This window comes from Carica papaya, chromosome 9, assembly GCF_054855325.1.
Source record: "Carica papaya isolate Zhongbai chromosome 9, ASM5485532v1, whole genome shotgun sequence".
NCBI lineage: Eukaryota > Viridiplantae > Streptophyta > Magnoliopsida > Brassicales > Caricaceae > Carica > Carica papaya.
The window spans coordinates 34,269,226-34,287,551 of NC_142317.1; the positions used below are offsets into that span (position 1 = coordinate 34,269,226).

Here is an 18,326-nt window from a genome sequence, read left to right on the forward strand (position 1 = left end):
CGTCCTTATGCTTAATAACTTACATTTTAGTTGATTACTTACATTTAGAAAAACGAATTAGAGCAAAACGGGTGATCTCGTAATTCTTGATTTGTGAACAAATCACTCAAGAAATCCACATGGTGTTCTTGCTAAGATAAGCTCAGTTGGGCACCAAACTATATGACTATTGAAACATACATACTTCCAAGATGAACTTCTTCTCCACCTTAAATTCCAATTGAAAATGCAGTGAAAGGATTCATTCACAAGACTTGCTTAAATAAGCTAATATGATATAATATAATATATAGAATGGACAATTTCAACAAACTTAAAACTCCAATTGGAAAACAGATACAAATAGATTCCCATGTGAATGGCAATGACTTCAAAATGGACAAAATCAGAAATTACCTACTAACAATCTTCATCACTTGATGCAGCCACCACTTTCTCTCTACCTTCCTACTCCACCTTTCATCAATCTGCATCATTCTAATTCCTCACTATATTACAATTCATTCATTCATTTAATCACTTGCATATAACATATGTACATTACCAAAATCAAGAATACTCGCATCGAATATAACATATAATGATAAATAACTAGAAACTGTAATTTTAGCAAATTCTTGACAGTATGTTATAGTATAAAAGTCAGGAAAAATTTCTCAGCATCCAAACAATTTTCTAACTCGAAGTGCTAAAAACTTAATGCTTCTCAGAACTTGAAGACAACTTAAGAATAAGTAAATCTGAATACCCTTTCCATAACTTTTCCTTTTTTGATAAAATTCTTACTGCATCACATAATACTTAAAGATGTAGGTGCTAAGAATTCATTTCCTTTGAAGTAGTTATAGCTTTGATTACCCAACTTGCCACATTTCTTACGTATAAATTTGTGTAGGATGAAGTTCATGGATGTTTTCTCTTGTTCAAATTATTATTGGTTAGCATTTCTAATTTGTAGAGGCCTCTTAATGAATTCTAGCTATGCTAGTGAACAAGTATTGGTTTTCTCTAATAAGTGTAGTTATAGAGATAAGCTTGGGTTGTAGGTCAAGTTTAGGGATAGAGAGAATTTGAATAAAAGATAGTATTGGAGTGAGAGGTATAATTGAAAAATTGAGAGCTTGAATGGATAGGTAGAAATTGCTTTCCTGGTACATGACTTTGTATTAGATATAGAGTGGATATTTTTAGGTCAACAAGGCAGAGGGATTGAAGTGGGTTACTTCAATTAGATATATAGTGGATATTTCTATTAGATAAAATTCTATTAGAATTATTAAGAAAAAGTGTTAAATTGATGCAACCAGAAGAGAAAGACTGTGAACTACCAAATAAGTTCCCACATCACAAGAGCAAAAGAATGCATTTTGAGGCTTTTGAAAATTATAGAGTGACTGGATTAACTTATTTTATATGAGCTTAAAATTTATACAATTTACAAGTTCTCTAACAGTTTATAAGTGGATACAATATTTGAATTTGTATTCACTTATGAACTAGGGAAGCTTTTATAATGGCGTTCTTGTCAAAATTCGTTAGCTTAATCTTGAGAGATTGTGAAAAGAGTTCTAATGATGAATACTAACCCAGTAAAGGTTCTTGTAACTAAAGAATAAAAGGGTCTACAGAGTTCAAGAATTAAGGGTCTACAAAGTAAAGATTTGTATCCAAATGGTCTACAGAGTTCAAGAATAATTAATCTGCTTTCTTATTATATTGAAGGCTTTTTGAATTTTGGAAATCATATATGTTCTCATTACTGTAAACCAAAGTGAATAAACAACATTACTTTGTATTCTCATTCAAATTCCTAATAAATTACACTAAGCATGTGCTTGGGATAGCTTGAATTTGGTCATGAATGAAATTAGCTGTGTGGAAGAAATTAATATATAAACAAGCAACTTTATTGATTGGATCATAAAAATATATAGCTGCATTGCATAGAAGTGTTGTTTAATTCTTTCAAACATAATCTAAATTATAAAAATGCTATCATTTTATAAGCAGAGTTCAGTGACAGGGCAAAAGAAATTACTTTTCTCTTTTCCTAATTGTAAACTGGGTTTAATGCTAGGTTGGAACTCTAAGCTGAACTTTTTAACTTTTCTAATATCTATCACTATATATATATTTCTCTTTCTCTAATTGTAAAGCTAGGTTGGAACTCTGAGCTGAACTTTCTAAGGCTGTTCCTTCACACTTCAAACAGCATTAAGTTTTATAATATCAATCACTATATACACACACACACATATATATATCCTAAGGCAATTCCATGAAGATGTATAAACAGGAAAACCCATGTAGTTAAACTTTCATCAATAGATTATAGTATTACCATGTGGATTGTCACAATGCACTTTTTCCTCCATCCAAATCCTACAACCAAATGGGATTTATACTTACATTATGAATTATTAAATTCTTGTTTACTTGTTACATAATTATTTCATTAAAATTTCAAATTTTGAAGCATAATTTCATCAAACATTCTATATTTATGTCATGTCTATAAATCAAGTAAAAACAGACAATAACCAATTACATTTTTATTTATTCTTGAAGAGATTATAAGTTTTACTTTTTTATCCTCTAGGCATTGGTTTTTATAAGCTAAAAAAGGAAACTAAACTACCTCATCATCTACAGGACACTAATTTATTTCAGCTCATCTTCTTCCTAAATAATCTTGTAAGGACACCCACATCTTCATTTATTTCTTAACCCAAAATATACATACATATATATATATATTTACACCTCTAAGCTTTCAAAAAAAATATTTGTTCCCACAAATCTTCTTGAACTTATGCATTTGTTCCCACCAAAAAAAATATTCTGCAACTCTTTTAGCTGTCAAAGCCACAGAACTTCACAGAATAAGATAAGGCATCTAGACACTTCAACATAATGTAAATATTCTTGGCATATATTTAGGATTTGGGTCAGGATCCTTTCCAAATGGACAGAACTTATTTAACTTAACTTATTTCATATTTGAAAAAGGTATTTAGTTAACTTGCCACAGCAGTTATTTAATATAACAACTGCCTCAGCCACAGATGATCAGGAGAAAGAAATTGTTTCGATTTCAATAAATCTTTTGACTGTGCTATTCTTATTCCTAAAGCAAAGTACATCTCCCACACTTAGAATATTATCAGAAGTACATCATGAAATCATCATCATCATCACTCTGCATCAACAGACCTGTTAGTTCTCTCTTGTCAAAGAAGAAAAGTTTTGTTCTGTGTCAACCATTTGAAGATGCAAGTCAGAAATGTTTATAGCAATTTGTTGTGTGTGTGTGTCTCCAGTAAATCAAAGGATGGATTTTTAAGTTATAAATCTTTTTAAATAACTGAAATCTGCAACCAGGAAAGGATGGATATCATAATTTGTTGAACAGAGAAAAAGATTGATTTTGGGTTTAAAAAAAAAATTATAATGATACAAAGCAATAGTAAGGATATAGAAAAGTTACCACAGATAGCAGAAATTTTGTTAAGTATATCATATTTTGTAGAGAAAAGTGTTCTATATTTAACAGTAAAATTATAGAAAACTTTGAAGGAAAAAGTGTAAATCTTTGAAAAATTTTATTAAAAAATACATACTCAGTGCCTATCTAGATATGATTCGAGGGTCCTACTAGTATACCCTACAAATATCAAGCAATTAGAAGTTATGGAGTCTTATCCTGTGCAGACCCACTCCAAAATCCTCTGTTACTAGGATTCCTAAATACTCTATTTTGATGAGTTGCAACTGTTATAACCTAAAGTTTGAGTGTCTTCACATGTTCTACATACTTTTTAGATAACATTCAGCTTTAACTTATTTTTTCAATTAAAGAGAGCTTACAAAATCTAGTATTTTGTGAATGTTGATACAAATTTTATAAATTAAATAGCTTGTAAGCTCTTAGAGTAATATTTTTTGAGAACTGGGGGAGCATAACTTTCTTTCAAAAAATAATTAATGTGTAAGTTTTCTAGTTAAGCTAGTATCAATCAAGTAATTGATAATATTTCCTTGATCAAATTTGAATTGTTTCAATTTTCAAAAACTTTTATTGGCTGATGAGACTGCAACATAGAGAGATCATGGAAAGAGATTATGGGAAGAGCAAGTGTGCTACACATGGAAAATCTTGATAAGAAGTGAATAACATCAAGTCATATTACTAGAGGAGAATTGTTATAACAAGAGTATACTCCCTATATCTAGAGAGGATCTGAAAATTTTTAAGTTGTTGGGATGAATAACAAACTGAAAGAAAAAAGATAGATGAAGATAAAAATAACTTAACAAACTTCACGTTTAACAATGATGGTTTGTTGATGGAAAAGAACACAAAGAAGAGGAAATCCAAATAAGTAATATCTATTTTGTCATTCCTATGAGGTTCAATTTTTTGACATAAGTAGTTCAATCAATTATTCAAAATGGTATTAGAGGTAAAACTCTTGCATTTATATCTTAGGAACATAATTGCCTTATTCTATTATTTGTTCATTAATTCTTTTGACACTATTAGGCTTGGGGTCGTGTAAAGCATGTCAATTTTTATTTGGTTTGTATTTTTATATCTTTATGAGTCTGTCTTCTTTCTATTTAAACTCATATACTTAAAAATCTTGTTTACACATGGGCAGCATATTAATATAGACATAATATATTTATGTACTTTTCTATCAACTTAAACTTTTGTAGTAGATATTATTTTGAGAAATTACTTATTGATTAAGACTTTGACCATATTGTTTTTGCAATATAAGAAGTTAAAGATCATGGTATCAAGATAATATACCTCAAGATCCTCAGTAGTGTTATGAAGAAGCTTTCTCCAATGTGAGATATCTTACTACATAGTGATAGTATTATTTGTTTGGAATATTAGGATTCTTGTAGGTATAAATAGATTGTTGAGGCTTGAGGGTAATTAATGCAAAGTATTTAGAACGAATTACTTGATTGAAAGTAAATCAATATCACATTGTTTGCTTGTAGGATTTTGGTGTTGATGCACATTATTATCTTGGAATTCAAAGATAGAAGTGGAAGCTTATGAATAAAACTTTTCTCTTATGAACTAAGGTACTTATAACATCGAGTTAAGTGTGAATTTGTTATATGTTAAAGTCCAAATCCTAAGTTAGGATGGATTTAGAAAACTAATCTTACTCTTTAAGAAATATATATGTCTATATATTAAATAAAAAGATAATCATTGATAAGCACTAAAATTGTAACCCATATATAAATAATAATCATTTAAACTTTATTCCACTTTTATTAAAATAAACCTAGTAATTTTTAAGTACATGAATCAAATAATGCAGTGCAAGTACTATTATATAACACCCTTATTCTATTTTTACCCAGTAACTACTGCTTTCTGTATTTACTACATTAAATAAACCAAATGTACTAATAAAAATTGTGTGGATTCCTAAAAGTATCATGAATGCAACATCCACCATTAAATAAATAAGAAAATAAGAAAAATGAATAAAAATTAGAATTAGGATTTAAATGAAAGGATTTTACAAATTCTGAGACTTTAAATTAATTTTAAGAACATGAATGAAAGTAGGTAAGAAAAAAGGGGGGCAAAAACATAAATAAAGGAAAGTGGAAGGGGGCAAAAGAAACCAGAAAAAATGGACGGCTCAGATCAGACTGCTTGAGGAGATCGGATGGATGAGATTTAAAAGGGAACGGACGGTACAGATCGAATCAAGAAGATCCAACGGTAGGGATGAACGAGTATAAAAGGAGAAAAAATTAAGATTTCCTCTTCATTTTGAAAAGTAGTCAAAAAAGAGAGAGGGAGAAGAGAGAGGGGCGATCGGGGAGAGAAGGAATAGGGGATTGTTGTGCGGGGGAAACCGAGAGAGAGAAAAAAGAGAGGAAAGAAGTTAGATAAGAAGAGTGGAAGGGAGAAGAAAAGAGAGAAATGGAAGAAAAAGGGTGTGGCTGAGCAGGAAGAAAGGGAAAGTCGAGAACGGTTGCCACAAGGGGGAGAAAAGAAGAGAGTGTGGCGGAGGCAGAGGGTGGTGGAGTTTGAAGCCGGAAGGAAAAAAAGAAGGGAAGGGAAACAGTCGAGACACAGTGCGAAGGCGAAGACCGATGCGAGCAAAGGTAAAGTTCGTCTTTCTTTTCTCGTTCTTCTTTTCCTATTTCGTTATATTCTTTTACTTTCTTTACTAATTGGTTTGTAGGTTTGAGAAATCACCATTCGAGTCTCAACCAAGCTAGAGAGCCGTGGAGTGACCGAGGGAAGGCGATCGGGAGCCAAGCCGAGGTCGAACCGCTCGCACTGAAGGTAAAATTGTTTGTTTATATGTTTTGGGTGATGGTTTGGATGGTGGTGGAACGGGGCCGGTGTCAAGTTGGCTGCGCAGGCTCGACTGAGCCACTCACTCGCTCAGGAACTTAGGGGCCTTCCTCAGGTGTGGGGAAGTTAAAGGGTCTTCCCCAAGCATGGAAACCCGATCCATCATTTTGAAATTTCGATTCGCTGTTCGAGAAGCTGAAAAGTCTTCATCAAAAACGAAAATTTGATCTGGCAAACAGAAAGCCGAAAAGTTTTCCCAGGTACAGATCCCGAAAATTTTGGGTATTCTGTTGGATTTTCATTGGAACTCGAGAATTGATTAAATTAATTTTGTTTGGTATTTTAAGGTACGTTAAGTAATTTATGTCGTGTGTATATAGGAAATTATGACATTCAGGCATATCTGCGAAGACATGTAGCAGTGTAGGTATTTCTAAATCTCAACCGGGTTTGAATTTTGAAAAATTATATTTATTTCATTAAATTATGAATTTTTAAATTTGAACGGATACTAACCTAATTTTTGATGAAAAACAAAATCCAAATTTATAACCAGTGAAGTTAAGCAATTGAAAATTTATGAGGAGACGAAACTAGACAACAGACTCAAAAGATTGAGAATTTATTTGGACTGTGATGAGATACAAAATTGAAAATTAAAAAAATTTCCAATTAAGTAAAAAATTGAAAAGAAAAAGAAATAAAATAAAAAGGTAAAAATAGAAAGAAAAAAAAATAATTGAGGTTATAAAATGATTAATTAAATAAAATTCAGAGAAAAACAAAATAAAAAGTAAGTAGATAAGAATTTTGGAATGTAGAGGGTATGAGTGAATAAGGTAGGGACCCTGAATACCTTCTCGTTTAGTATGAATCGAGGAAAGGAGTGCGTGTGTGTAGCTGAAGTTTAGCAGGTATGGTGAACCTGCACATGGATTGAGTCTGAAACCTAATCCAAACGTGGATAAGTATTTGTAAGTGTAGGTCACCTACCAAACATACCTGTTGTGTCCATTGTAAAATTTGTGTGTGTGTGCTATCCATGCGATGGGGAATCTATTTTGTCTTTCCTTGATGATGACATAAACGACATCGCGCGATGAAACCTTAAAAATGACATTTCGAGTATATATGTAATCTTTCATGTGTATGTGATTATGTTTCGATATGATGAATGATATTCGAGTGTATTTATGTTCTTTTGAGAGTATGTAGATATACATTTAAGAATTGTATATGATATTTGAAAGAATTCAGAAATTGATCAGAAACATGTGAAGTAGTAAAAATAATAAAAGAATTTTATATTGAAACATCATTATTGTATTTGTCTTATATTGTGTGTTTTACATGAAATCTTATGTGGGTTGAGAGAACGAAAATATTTATTGAGTTGGTAAAACTCATTAAATTTCGCTTTGATATTTTTTAAAGAAAAATGAAGAGTCAGCACTGCTACCAGACAAGTAGACATGTAAAAATAGTTCTTATTTTTGTATATTTTGTGCATATTTAAAAAATTTTCATTTTATTTTATTAAATTCTAAATTTTAAGCTTATATTTTGTATATATAATTACTATATATATCATATAGGATGCTAAGTTATATTATATTTTTTACCTATGCATGTATATATTTTATAGGCCCATTGTATAAAAATGGTATGAGTAGGAATTGTGACTCATATTAAGTGTCGATGCGTAACAATGAATGTCTCACAACAAATAATTTTTTTTAATACAAAGTGTAAAGAAGTTATAACTTACATTATAACTGATAAATTATATAAAAAAATCTTATAAGAAGTTATATACTTACTAAAAGTATCAGTTTTGAGAGAACTAACTCCTAACATAGAAATATTTCTTTGGCAATTAGTTAAGGAAAAAATTGAGGTGAAGTAGTGTTACGCAAAAGAAACTGAATTCTCTTGGGAGATGTTTTCTATCCTCATGACTCTAACTTTGAGAAATCTTGAGACTAATTCATTTAATTACATTGCTTACTAAAAAAAAATTTAGCTTTGAGAAACCTTGAGACTGATTCTTTTACTTTTATTGCTTGCTAAAAAATTTAATTGTTTTTCCTAAATCGAGGAGGTTTTCATGGTGCCATTCCAATATTTATCATACTTTGTCTTTTTCTTGACTTTCTACGAAATTTATGTCAATTGACTAATGTTGTTGTAACGTATCATATCTAAATATAATTTTTTGGATCTAAATCACCAATCTTTAAAAATTTAAACTCAAGTTATTGAGTTTTTTATAAAGGATAATAATCACATTTTTTTTTTCATATGGGGTTGAGATAGTACAATATCCACCACTAAAAAATTGGTTTCATCACTAATACTAAACATTACGATCATAAATCAGATTGCACCAATGTGGAGTCAATAAACTGGTATATATTTTGATACTATTTGTATGGTTCTAAATGTAAGTACTATTAATTAAATAATTTTTTAGACTCAAACTCAATTTATTGATAGTTTGTGACTTGAGTACTTATATAAAGAATAATAATCACATATTTTTTCGATGTAGGATTTGAATACGAAAGTTGTTCCGTACAAATATTCAGTCTATTTGGTTAGAAGGACTTTATTTTCATGAGAAAAAAGCTGATCTGATTGGTTCAAGACTTGCATAGGAGATTAAGAGAAAAAGAGGTCTCCAACATTCTATTCCATCCTTGTCTAGACATAGCAGTTTTTTAGTTATCTAGAAACAAAAGTCTCAAAAGCCTCTAAGATATTTATGCTCTTCGCTTTCACCTCCCATTAGGTTGCTAAAATTAAATGATGATGGTATCTTTTGGAGATTAAGGGTTTGTCATTGATGATCTTGTTCTTTTTCTTTTTTTTCTACTAATGTAGGTTTTGATGATTCCTACTTGGCTAAACTTATGGAGCCTAAAGAGGTAATGTTCATACTTATTTTATCTTTAAGCTAATTTGTATAACAGATTATTATGGAGAGTGATTCTATTTTGGCTTTTTCTTTTTAATTTTTGAGTTTGTAGATTTTCTATTACTCCATATAGATACAACCAAATCTTGCTTTCCAACAAAAGTAATTCTATTATATGCATAGTGCTTGTAGAATCCACTTAGGCCCTATGAGGTGGTACGCCTAGTAAACATATACTATAAATGCAAAGTTATTAAGTATAAGCCAAAAAAAAAGAAGAAAAAAAGTAAAAGCCATCTCACCTTGGGTGGGATCATTATGTTCCTCCCTCTTTCTCAAGAGGGTAGGGGTTTAACACTTACGTGTCCTTAGAGCCATTAGAAAAAAAGGTTTAAGAAAAAAAGAGTGAGGCCCTACAAGGCCACCTCATAGGGTTTAAAGCATAACTACTAGGTCTTCAAAAACTTTATCTATAAAATATTGTAAAGACATATTACTAACTACATATAGTAATATATTGGTGGAATCTAGTGGAGAATCTCCCTTCTCCATAATGTAAATGATTAGGAGATCCTTCTTGCAAGGATGGAGCTTTCTTCTACTCACCCAACCTTTGTTGATACACTTCTCAAACCATTTAAAGATGGCAGGTTCTCTATCAAAATCAAATGGTAAAACAAAAGCAACCCTGGGATTGATTACTTTCTTTTCTTTTTTTTTTTTACATGTGAAGCATTATGAGGGAGGTACCTGACCATCAAAAAACTTAAGAACTTGGCCAGTGGGTGCTTGATGTGGTACTTTTTTTTTTTTTTTTTTAATAAAAAGTATAAGTTGTGTATTGAATCATCTGACACCAAATGAGTGCCACCCATATACAAAGTATGTACAAGTCTGTAAGCATATCAACAATGATTCCAAAATCTTATCCTATTTAAGTTATATCTCAAAATCACGGACTGAAAATAATGAAAATACCTATCTTTAGTTTTAACAATCTCTCTTTCTATCCCCTTAAAAAATCCTACTGTTTCTCTCTTTCCAAATCACCAGATTGATGTGGCACTTCTTTTCTTCTCTTGCGTCCTAAAACTAGAAGGCTATGGATTTAACTCTTTGAACTTATAAAAAAAAGTCAGTTGGGTGGTTCATAGTTCGATTAAGGAGGAGTTATATATGGAATGAAATCTTGGCTACGAGAAAATTGTCTCCCGTTACTCATGCCATCTTTTGGTTAACCTAGAAAGATAGAAACAAGAAAGCCTTTGGAAGTTCTTATTTTTGCTTTTACTGTAGAGCTACCATTGGGTTGGAAACCTTTTTGGCGATCATCCTTTGAGTTTGTTGTTTTTTTTTTTTTTTTGAAAAGTACTATATAAAATCTTTGTGATAAATATGCATAGGCTAGATATACTCACAACATATTATATCCAACACCAACAGCAGAAAAAGGGCAGCTGACATGCAGATATATAAATATGTCTGTATTACATGGGTTATTTCAAAAAATGTTTGTGTTACATGGGTGTCAGTTGTTTATCTCTATAATAAATACATTGTGTAAATTTTTTATTTCTTTTACTGCAGAAAATTTTATTCACTCTCGAAGTAATAAAGATTCTCACTTTTGTCTTCCACCAAACCAGATTATCTTCTATAGGTCAGTGATCTAGTTTATTAATTTCAATGCATTTATGCCCAAGATTTTTTATCATAATCATGATATATTCTATCATTTTCCCTTGAGTTTGTCTTGTATATATGTAATTTTATCTGGGTTTGTGTTTGATGATGCTTCAAGGTTGTATGGATCTGGTCTTGAGAGCACTGTTACAGATTTCTTGACTGAATTTATCTTAACTACATTTTTCAAAAATGGGAATTTACTACAACAAAAGAGAAATGGTATTCCTTTCCCAGGAAAAGAACAAAGGTAGTTCTACATTATAAATATATTTATGATATAGAAATAGAGGATAATATATATTTTAGACTTAAAAAACTTAATGAATACTGATAGCAAAGTGCCATCTTGTGAGAAACCAGAGACCAGATTTTAGGGAAAAATGTTTAAAAAATATTTCAATCTACTCCAACCACTTGCTACTAAATTTAAACATATCTGGGGAAAATAGATACCTACATGTAGAATTACAGACCCCCCCAATTAATTTTCTCCCAAGAGTTAAAACCCAACTTTCTGCAAAAATTAAGTACATGGGTCATTAATTTGCAAGGGGTTTCTACTGTCCTTTACTCTTAAGAACTTTACTTTCTCTACTAGGTAGCTTTTACTAGTCTAAAAAATTCTTGAACAAATTTCACTCAACACTCAGTTTGAAGATTCTACTCCATAAGGAGTTTGACAATGCCGGTTTATCTTTTCTTAGGTTGAAGTTTAATGGAGTTACAATGAGTATGATTATAAAGTCTTATGCCCCACAAAAACAAGAACAATGGCCAAAATGAATTGAGATTTGAATTACGAATCAAAATCTTAACTTTTTGAATCGAAATGAATCTTGAGGTTCGATATTTTAATTTAATAACTTAAATCTTAAATTCTAAAAATACTTGAAGTAAAATATTTTAGAAAATTTTGAAATATATTTTTGTTTTAGAATCTCACACTGATATTTTAGAATTTAAACAAGTGATATAACTAGAAAATATTTTAGGGAATCAAGTTTTTATTTGAAAATAAAAAAGTACAAAGTTCTATTTTAGAGTTTGGAAACTTAAAAAGGGAATAACATTGAAGCTTTGGACTTCCAAGGGGCTATGCACAGTCATGTACTTACACACTGCAAGTTTTGTTATTTTCTCTTGGAAGTTAAAAATATAGAGTTAGATTAGCTTAGGTAAATTTAAATACTATATCCTGAGAAGACAAGAAGAAAAAAATCATGGCTTTTTTAAATTTTTTTTAACAAAAAGATAGAATGTTAAGTAAAAGTTTTAACATTTTAAAAGTTGTAAAGGAATAATCCGATTTATTTTAGACTTGTTTGCATATTTTATGAGTGAATGAGGATGAACCGAGTAAAGTATCTTATTCAAAATCGATTTGTGTCAAATTAAGATTCAAACTTTAGATGGTTATTATTTTGGGGTCAATCAAACTAAATAGGAAATAATACAATTTTAATAAACAATGTGAAAGATATCTTCCACCAAGAAAGATACTAGTATATGCATGGTTTACTTTATAGCTATTGCTCTTTTAAATTGGGTAAACTTAAATAGTTTTAAAATATATTCTTGTAGTTTTGCTTCAAAATAGTAAATTTGCATATCTGCTCCAACAGCTATTAATATAAAAAAAACTAATATTTATAAAGGAATATTTTCACAAATTTTTATAAAATTCACTTCTCCCAATCACACTCATAAGAACCCAAGTTAAGAAATTGGCTAGCCAAAACTTAAAATGACCTAGAAAGCTTAACTCCTATATATATTAGCAAGTACATCCTAGCAAACATGTGTATATGCACATTAACATATTTTTATATATATCAGCAAAATTTTTGTTTTTTCATTGATGACTCAAAACATCAAGGTAAAACTGATACAGCCTAAAAGGTCCCTAAACAGCCTAAAGTAACTGCCAGTGAAAGGTTTCAATATATCCTTGAAAATATATCCTTATGTTTTCTTCACTGTTCATTCACTAAAAACCTCAAACTGCATACTTGCATATTTATATATATATATATATATATATATATAAAATATATCTATGCTGGTATGTTTTCAGGGCATTTTTCATGCATAAGTTTCAGGTTTTCAGTTACCTAAAAGTTGTATAAATGTGAAGTCAACCAGAGTTTTATGAATGATTGTTGGGTTTGAATCAACATTTTTTATGTCGAAAACCCTTTGTCCATGTGGTGTCACAGCCATGGATTTGAAAGTTGAAAACTTTTCAGAGCTCAACACATGTCATGGCCATGGACAAACTAACACCTGGCATGGAGTTGCAGATGTTAGAGTGGAGGGAAGCAACAAGAGAACAGACAAGGAGACAACCAGCCGATTCAGATATTGCAGCAATCCATGCAGGAATCATAAAAGCAAATATGTATATATATGTATATATAGATATATATATTAATTATTATATGTAAATATATATATATATATAAATAATTCCCCCCTCCCCCCTACCCCCTACCCTCAACCAATGGTTTGCTTTTCATATGAAAACCAAGAAAGTGAAAAAATTACATGGTACTGCACAAACCAAGTAAATCCAAAAAGCAATCAACAAAGAAACAACACAAGCACCAAGACAACAGAAACCCATTTCAAGATTTTATTCAAAAGAAAATATAGGTAGGAGAAGCATGAATGAAATGTAATAAAGTAAGAACATACCTGGGGGATAGAGAAGATGGGGGAAGAACATTAATGAGGTGATGATCAGTTCTTTCCTTTTCCCTTGTGGTCTGAATGTTGTCTGCTTCCATCCCCATAGCAGAGCTGCAAGCGGCCATCAAACCCAGGAGAAAACTGATGGTGGTGATGATGATTCTGATCAGCAGGTGGTGTGCCAATAAAGAAGGGTACATTTGGTCCTTCTATAGGAGAAGGAAACCTCTGGAGGTGAGGCAAAAGAGATGAAGAATTGGACTGAAGGGTCCCCCTGTTGAAACCAGCTATGGTGAAGTTGAGATTGTAATCAGTCCCAGACCCCGGGATAAGATGATGGTCAGGAACAAAAGAAAAGTGCTGCAACTGATCATGATGGGTTTCAGCATTCACATTAAATGGTGGGATCTGAGGGCTTCCCAACTGGATTTGTCCAGTAAACCCAGATGACTGATGGGTTCTGGACGAAGGTCCAATTAACCCTGAAGTAAAATAATCCATGGGAGTTCCAGTTGTAGACCACTGTCTCCCCTTATGAAACAAATTAGCCTCTGCAGTGGGGTTTTGTGTATGGATTCCAGCGGTGAGTAGCTCAGTAAAGGACGAATTTTGAGAGATGGGATTTGCATTTTGATGATTATTAGACTCCTTCTCCTTAGCAACTCTCTCCCTAGCTCGATCTCTGGCCTTGTTTCGGTTCACCCGAATCTCAGACCTTGAAAGAGACAAACCCGAGTTCTTGCTTGTCTCAGAGTTGCTACTACAAGCAGATTTAGACATAGACAAGTTCTGGGTTTGGTTTTGATTCTGGTTCTGGTTCTGGGTCTGGTTTTGCTGATAATTAGGATCTCCATCTACCCTTTTCTCGTCCTTGGGTGTGTCTGGGAAAGCGCTGTTAATGGAAGGAAGCTCTGCAATTGCATCAGACGCTGCTTTGATTAGCCATTCAACTGCTTTACTCGGCTGGTCATAACCCAACCGGTCTTGCAGATCATAGAATTGGATTGCCGTAGTCACTGATAATCTCACTCTACGATCTCTTAACCCTTTAGAAGTCCACACCTTGCTATGCCGATCTTTGCCGCCGGAGGCTCTAGAAACCCTAATGATTCTTGAATGATGCCAACCTCCAATGTTGCTACTGTTACTGTTACTAACCCTTTTGATGAGCCCTCTATCGTCTTCATCATCTGGGTATTGTTGTTCACTCTCTCTTTGACCTAGTTTGTTTGATTCTTTTCTTCCATTGCCAACCCTTGGGAACTTACAGGCGTGTGTCTGAATCTCCTCCACCTCCATACCACTTTCATGCCTTTTTCTCAACCAAGAAGTACCTTTTTAAGGTTTGAGCAACTGGGTTTTTTGTTATCTCAACCAAGAAGGTAACTTTTTTAGGTTTGAGCAACTGGGTTTTGTTATTTAGTGAGAGAGAGAGGAAGAACAAGAAGAAAGGGTGATGGTAGTGGTGATGGTGGTGGTGAAGGTGGGAAGATGGGGTTGCTGTGTCCTATGCAGCATTGATGATGATAACACAGACACTACTTACACTGTATAGATATAAAAAGATCTTTTTTTTACACTATGATATATCATAGTCCAAGTCAGTAGCTAGACCCCTCCTCCCTCTCTCTCTCTCTCTCTCTCTTCCTCTCTCTTTCTCTCTCTCTCTCTTGTTTAAGCTTTTTGCTGCTCAAAAGCAAAGCCTGAAAATTGGCAGCTATGCAACCCTGCAGAGAAAAAACGAAGGGAAAAAAAAAAACCAACAAAATTAAGAGAAAAAAAAATTTGAGTACAAGCATCTGATGCTTTAAATACGTACATAACAAATTGGAAATATATATATATACATATATATATGTGTGTATAGAATTGAAAGTCTTCAACTTTCATTACAGTACAGATCTGACTTTCTCTCTTATCGTTTTCTAGTTATATAGCTTTTAGAGCTTTTAAACACCCTTAAAATCCAAAGGTTTTTAAAGATGACAAACTTTAAAAAAAGTTGAAGAAAACTGAATTAACCAGAAAGAAAAAAAGAGAGAAAGAGAGAGAACAAAAAAGCATTATTAGCCACCTATAAACCTCGATCCAACCTTCCTTTCTTCTTTACAATTAAGCTGTAAAAGAAGCAGAAATTGAGCTGGTTCGCTGATTGGTAGCTGACCCTTTTATGATCTTCTTTTGTATTTAAAGCCTAAAAATGGCAGACACTAAAAACCCATTGTTTAGTTTCAAGAATAGCATTAGTAAATGCCAAGGAAGAAAAGTTTAAACATTAATGAATTAGCTGCTTCAAAATTTAAAACCAAACTCTTTAAAGAAAAACTAAAAATAATTAATAACATGCATATATATATAAATATATACATGCATATATTGTTTCTAAACTTGCTTACTTTGAACAATGTTGGGTTTTGGTTAACAGGTGTCAGGTTCTTGGATAATAAAAATGGCAAAAATATTGAGGTTTGTTTTCTTTTTTAAAAAAATAAATTTCTTGTTGCTTGTCTGGCTGCTTTCAGCTCGCTGAAGGTTGAAGAAGACCTTTGTTTGGCTTTATAAACTGGTACAAAAATCCAAAACTTTCAGATCTGTGTGCTACTTACTGCTCAAGGTTGAAGAAGACCCAACTTCACAGATCATTACTTACTCCTGCAAAAAGTAAAACCAAACCAAAAAAAAAAAAAAAAGAACCCAGAAAGAAAATCAGACCATTTTAATTACCCATATCATCAATCAACGTCTAGTACTACTCTATTATCACTTTATTTAACATGAAAAAATCTTCTGAAACTAATGAAACATGAAAATGAAAACCAAAAGAAAAAAAAAAAAAAAAAGAAAGAAAATTTCATTACAGAATTGCAGAGAGTTATGACCTTCTAATGGGTGACCTCTGAAGAATTCTATTCAAAGAAGAGATTGGTATTAACTCTTGAGATACTAATGGAAAAAGATTTAGAAAACAAAAAAAAACAAAAACAATGGGTGGCTTCTTAATGCTTGTATATAGATTATTTTCTCACTTGGGTTTCTTCTTGTTCTCCTTTTCTCTACTACCCATTAAAGAGTTTGAATGGTAGAAATAAAATTTGAGGTGGGTGAAGCTGGTCTCTCTCTAGAATTGTAGGTTTTGGGAGTAGTGTTGCTAGGGTTGGACTGTTTGGGAGGCGAGAAAAAGGGTAAGAAAGTTATGGGAAAAAAAATCCCAAGAAAATGGAGATTAGAAAAGAATTAAGAGAATAAAAAAATACAAAAAAGAAAGTAAGTGTTTGTATTAAAGAGAACAGAAAAGGATTAAGAGCGAAAGAAAGAGAAAAAAAACCTTCATACCCCATTCGAGCAAATCACCGGGCTTATCGGGCAAGAACACACTGTGCTTCCCTTCTTTAATATATTATTCCCTCTCTTCTTTTCTCCCCCTCGTTTTCCCTCTATTTACTACTTTGCCATTCTTAATTTGTTTCTTTTTTCAATAATTATTTATTTATTTATTTATATATTTATATATTTGAGCTGTAAATTATTAAATCAATTTTGGAGTATTTGTTATAATTTAAATTTTAATATTTTTATTATAATTTAGTATTTGATGTTTTTCATTTATTTCAAACACGTATTTTTTTAATTTTTTAACCCAAAAAAAAAAAGTTTAAAAATGTTAAATGATGTTTCGAAATTTTAAAAATTTAAATTAATTAATTAACTATATTATTATTAATTTAATTATTTTAAAATGGACATCTGTAATTTAAAATTTTACTTCTTTTTTTTTTATAAGTACGTAATCTTTTTTTCAAATAATTATCCGACTCTACTTTCGGATCAGACCATTTTATTTTTGTCGATATGTATTTCTTCGTATCCAATGATGCAACATCAACTTCGTATCCAAAAATAATATTCTTCTTCTTTTTGTAGAAGTAGTTCGTCGATTAAATCTTGACAAGTTGTAGTAGCTATCTGATTCTCCGATTTTGCGATAATTATTTGAGATGCATACAATGTATCATAAATATACTGAACTTTACCCTTATTGTATCTAGGATCCAAAACAATCACAAGTGTCATCCTTCTCTGAACCACTTCCCAATACTTATAAAATTTCGCATTCACTTTCTTTGTTATACATGAAATGACAAGAATTGAGCGTAAAAATCAATCACTCAATACTGTTTTATGCCCTTTAATGTTTGAAAAATAAACATTTGTAGTCGTATAAGAAGTTACAAATAAAACCTTGATAGTTTAAATCGTTTTAATTTCTTAAAAATCTCTCTACTCATTTTTTATTTATAGTTACCTGATATACTTCAGTTCTTGTTTTTCTAAATGAACTAACACATCTTTGTAAAAGAAAAGTACGTATTAATATAAAGTACGTCGAATCTAACATATTTCTCATATCATGGTATAACTTTTTAAAAATTAGAATACGCAACTGATATGATGTTTCCTCAATCTTCTTTATCCTCTTCAGCATATATGACTTATATATAACAGTATCCTTAATTTCTTTTAATAGTACTGTTGATAATTGATAAACCATCTTTCAAAATTAAGTTCTAAATACGTACATAACAACGCACAGAATACCAAACCATGTTTATAACCAACCCATGATTACGCAATCCAATATCTACCTACCTTGAGCCTAAGCAAATTACTTCTCTACGATCACTTGATCAC

The 18,326-nt window shown here is 31.5% G+C and overlaps 1 protein-coding gene across 7 annotated transcripts; it reads right to left on the reverse strand.

Annotated features, from left to right (window-relative positions):
* Positions 1–258: 258 nt before the first annotated feature.
* TCP2 (TEOSINTE BRANCHED 1, cycloidea and PCF transcription factor 2) lies at positions 259–17,012 on the reverse strand. Of its 7 annotated transcripts, none has more exons than XM_088210736.1 (4): positions 16,971–17,012; positions 16,244–16,289; positions 13,644–15,364; positions 259–467 (listed from the first exon to the last, which is right to left on the reverse strand). In XM_088210736.1, exon 3 carries the CDS (start codon positions 14,934–14,936, stop codon positions 13,689–13,691), a length of 1,248 nt encoding a protein of 415 aa, XP_088066862.1. In that variant the 5' UTR covers positions 14,937–15,364; positions 16,244–16,289; positions 16,971–17,012; the 3' UTR covers positions 259–467; positions 13,644–13,688. The 7 variants fall into 7 exon arrangements, with proteins under 7 accessions (XP_088066862.1, XP_088066865.1, XP_088066863.1 ...); XM_088210739.1 differs by having other exon boundaries at positions 259–477; XM_088210737.1 differs by having other exon boundaries at positions 16,963–17,002.
* Between the last annotated feature and the right edge of the window lie 1,314 nt (positions 17,013–18,326).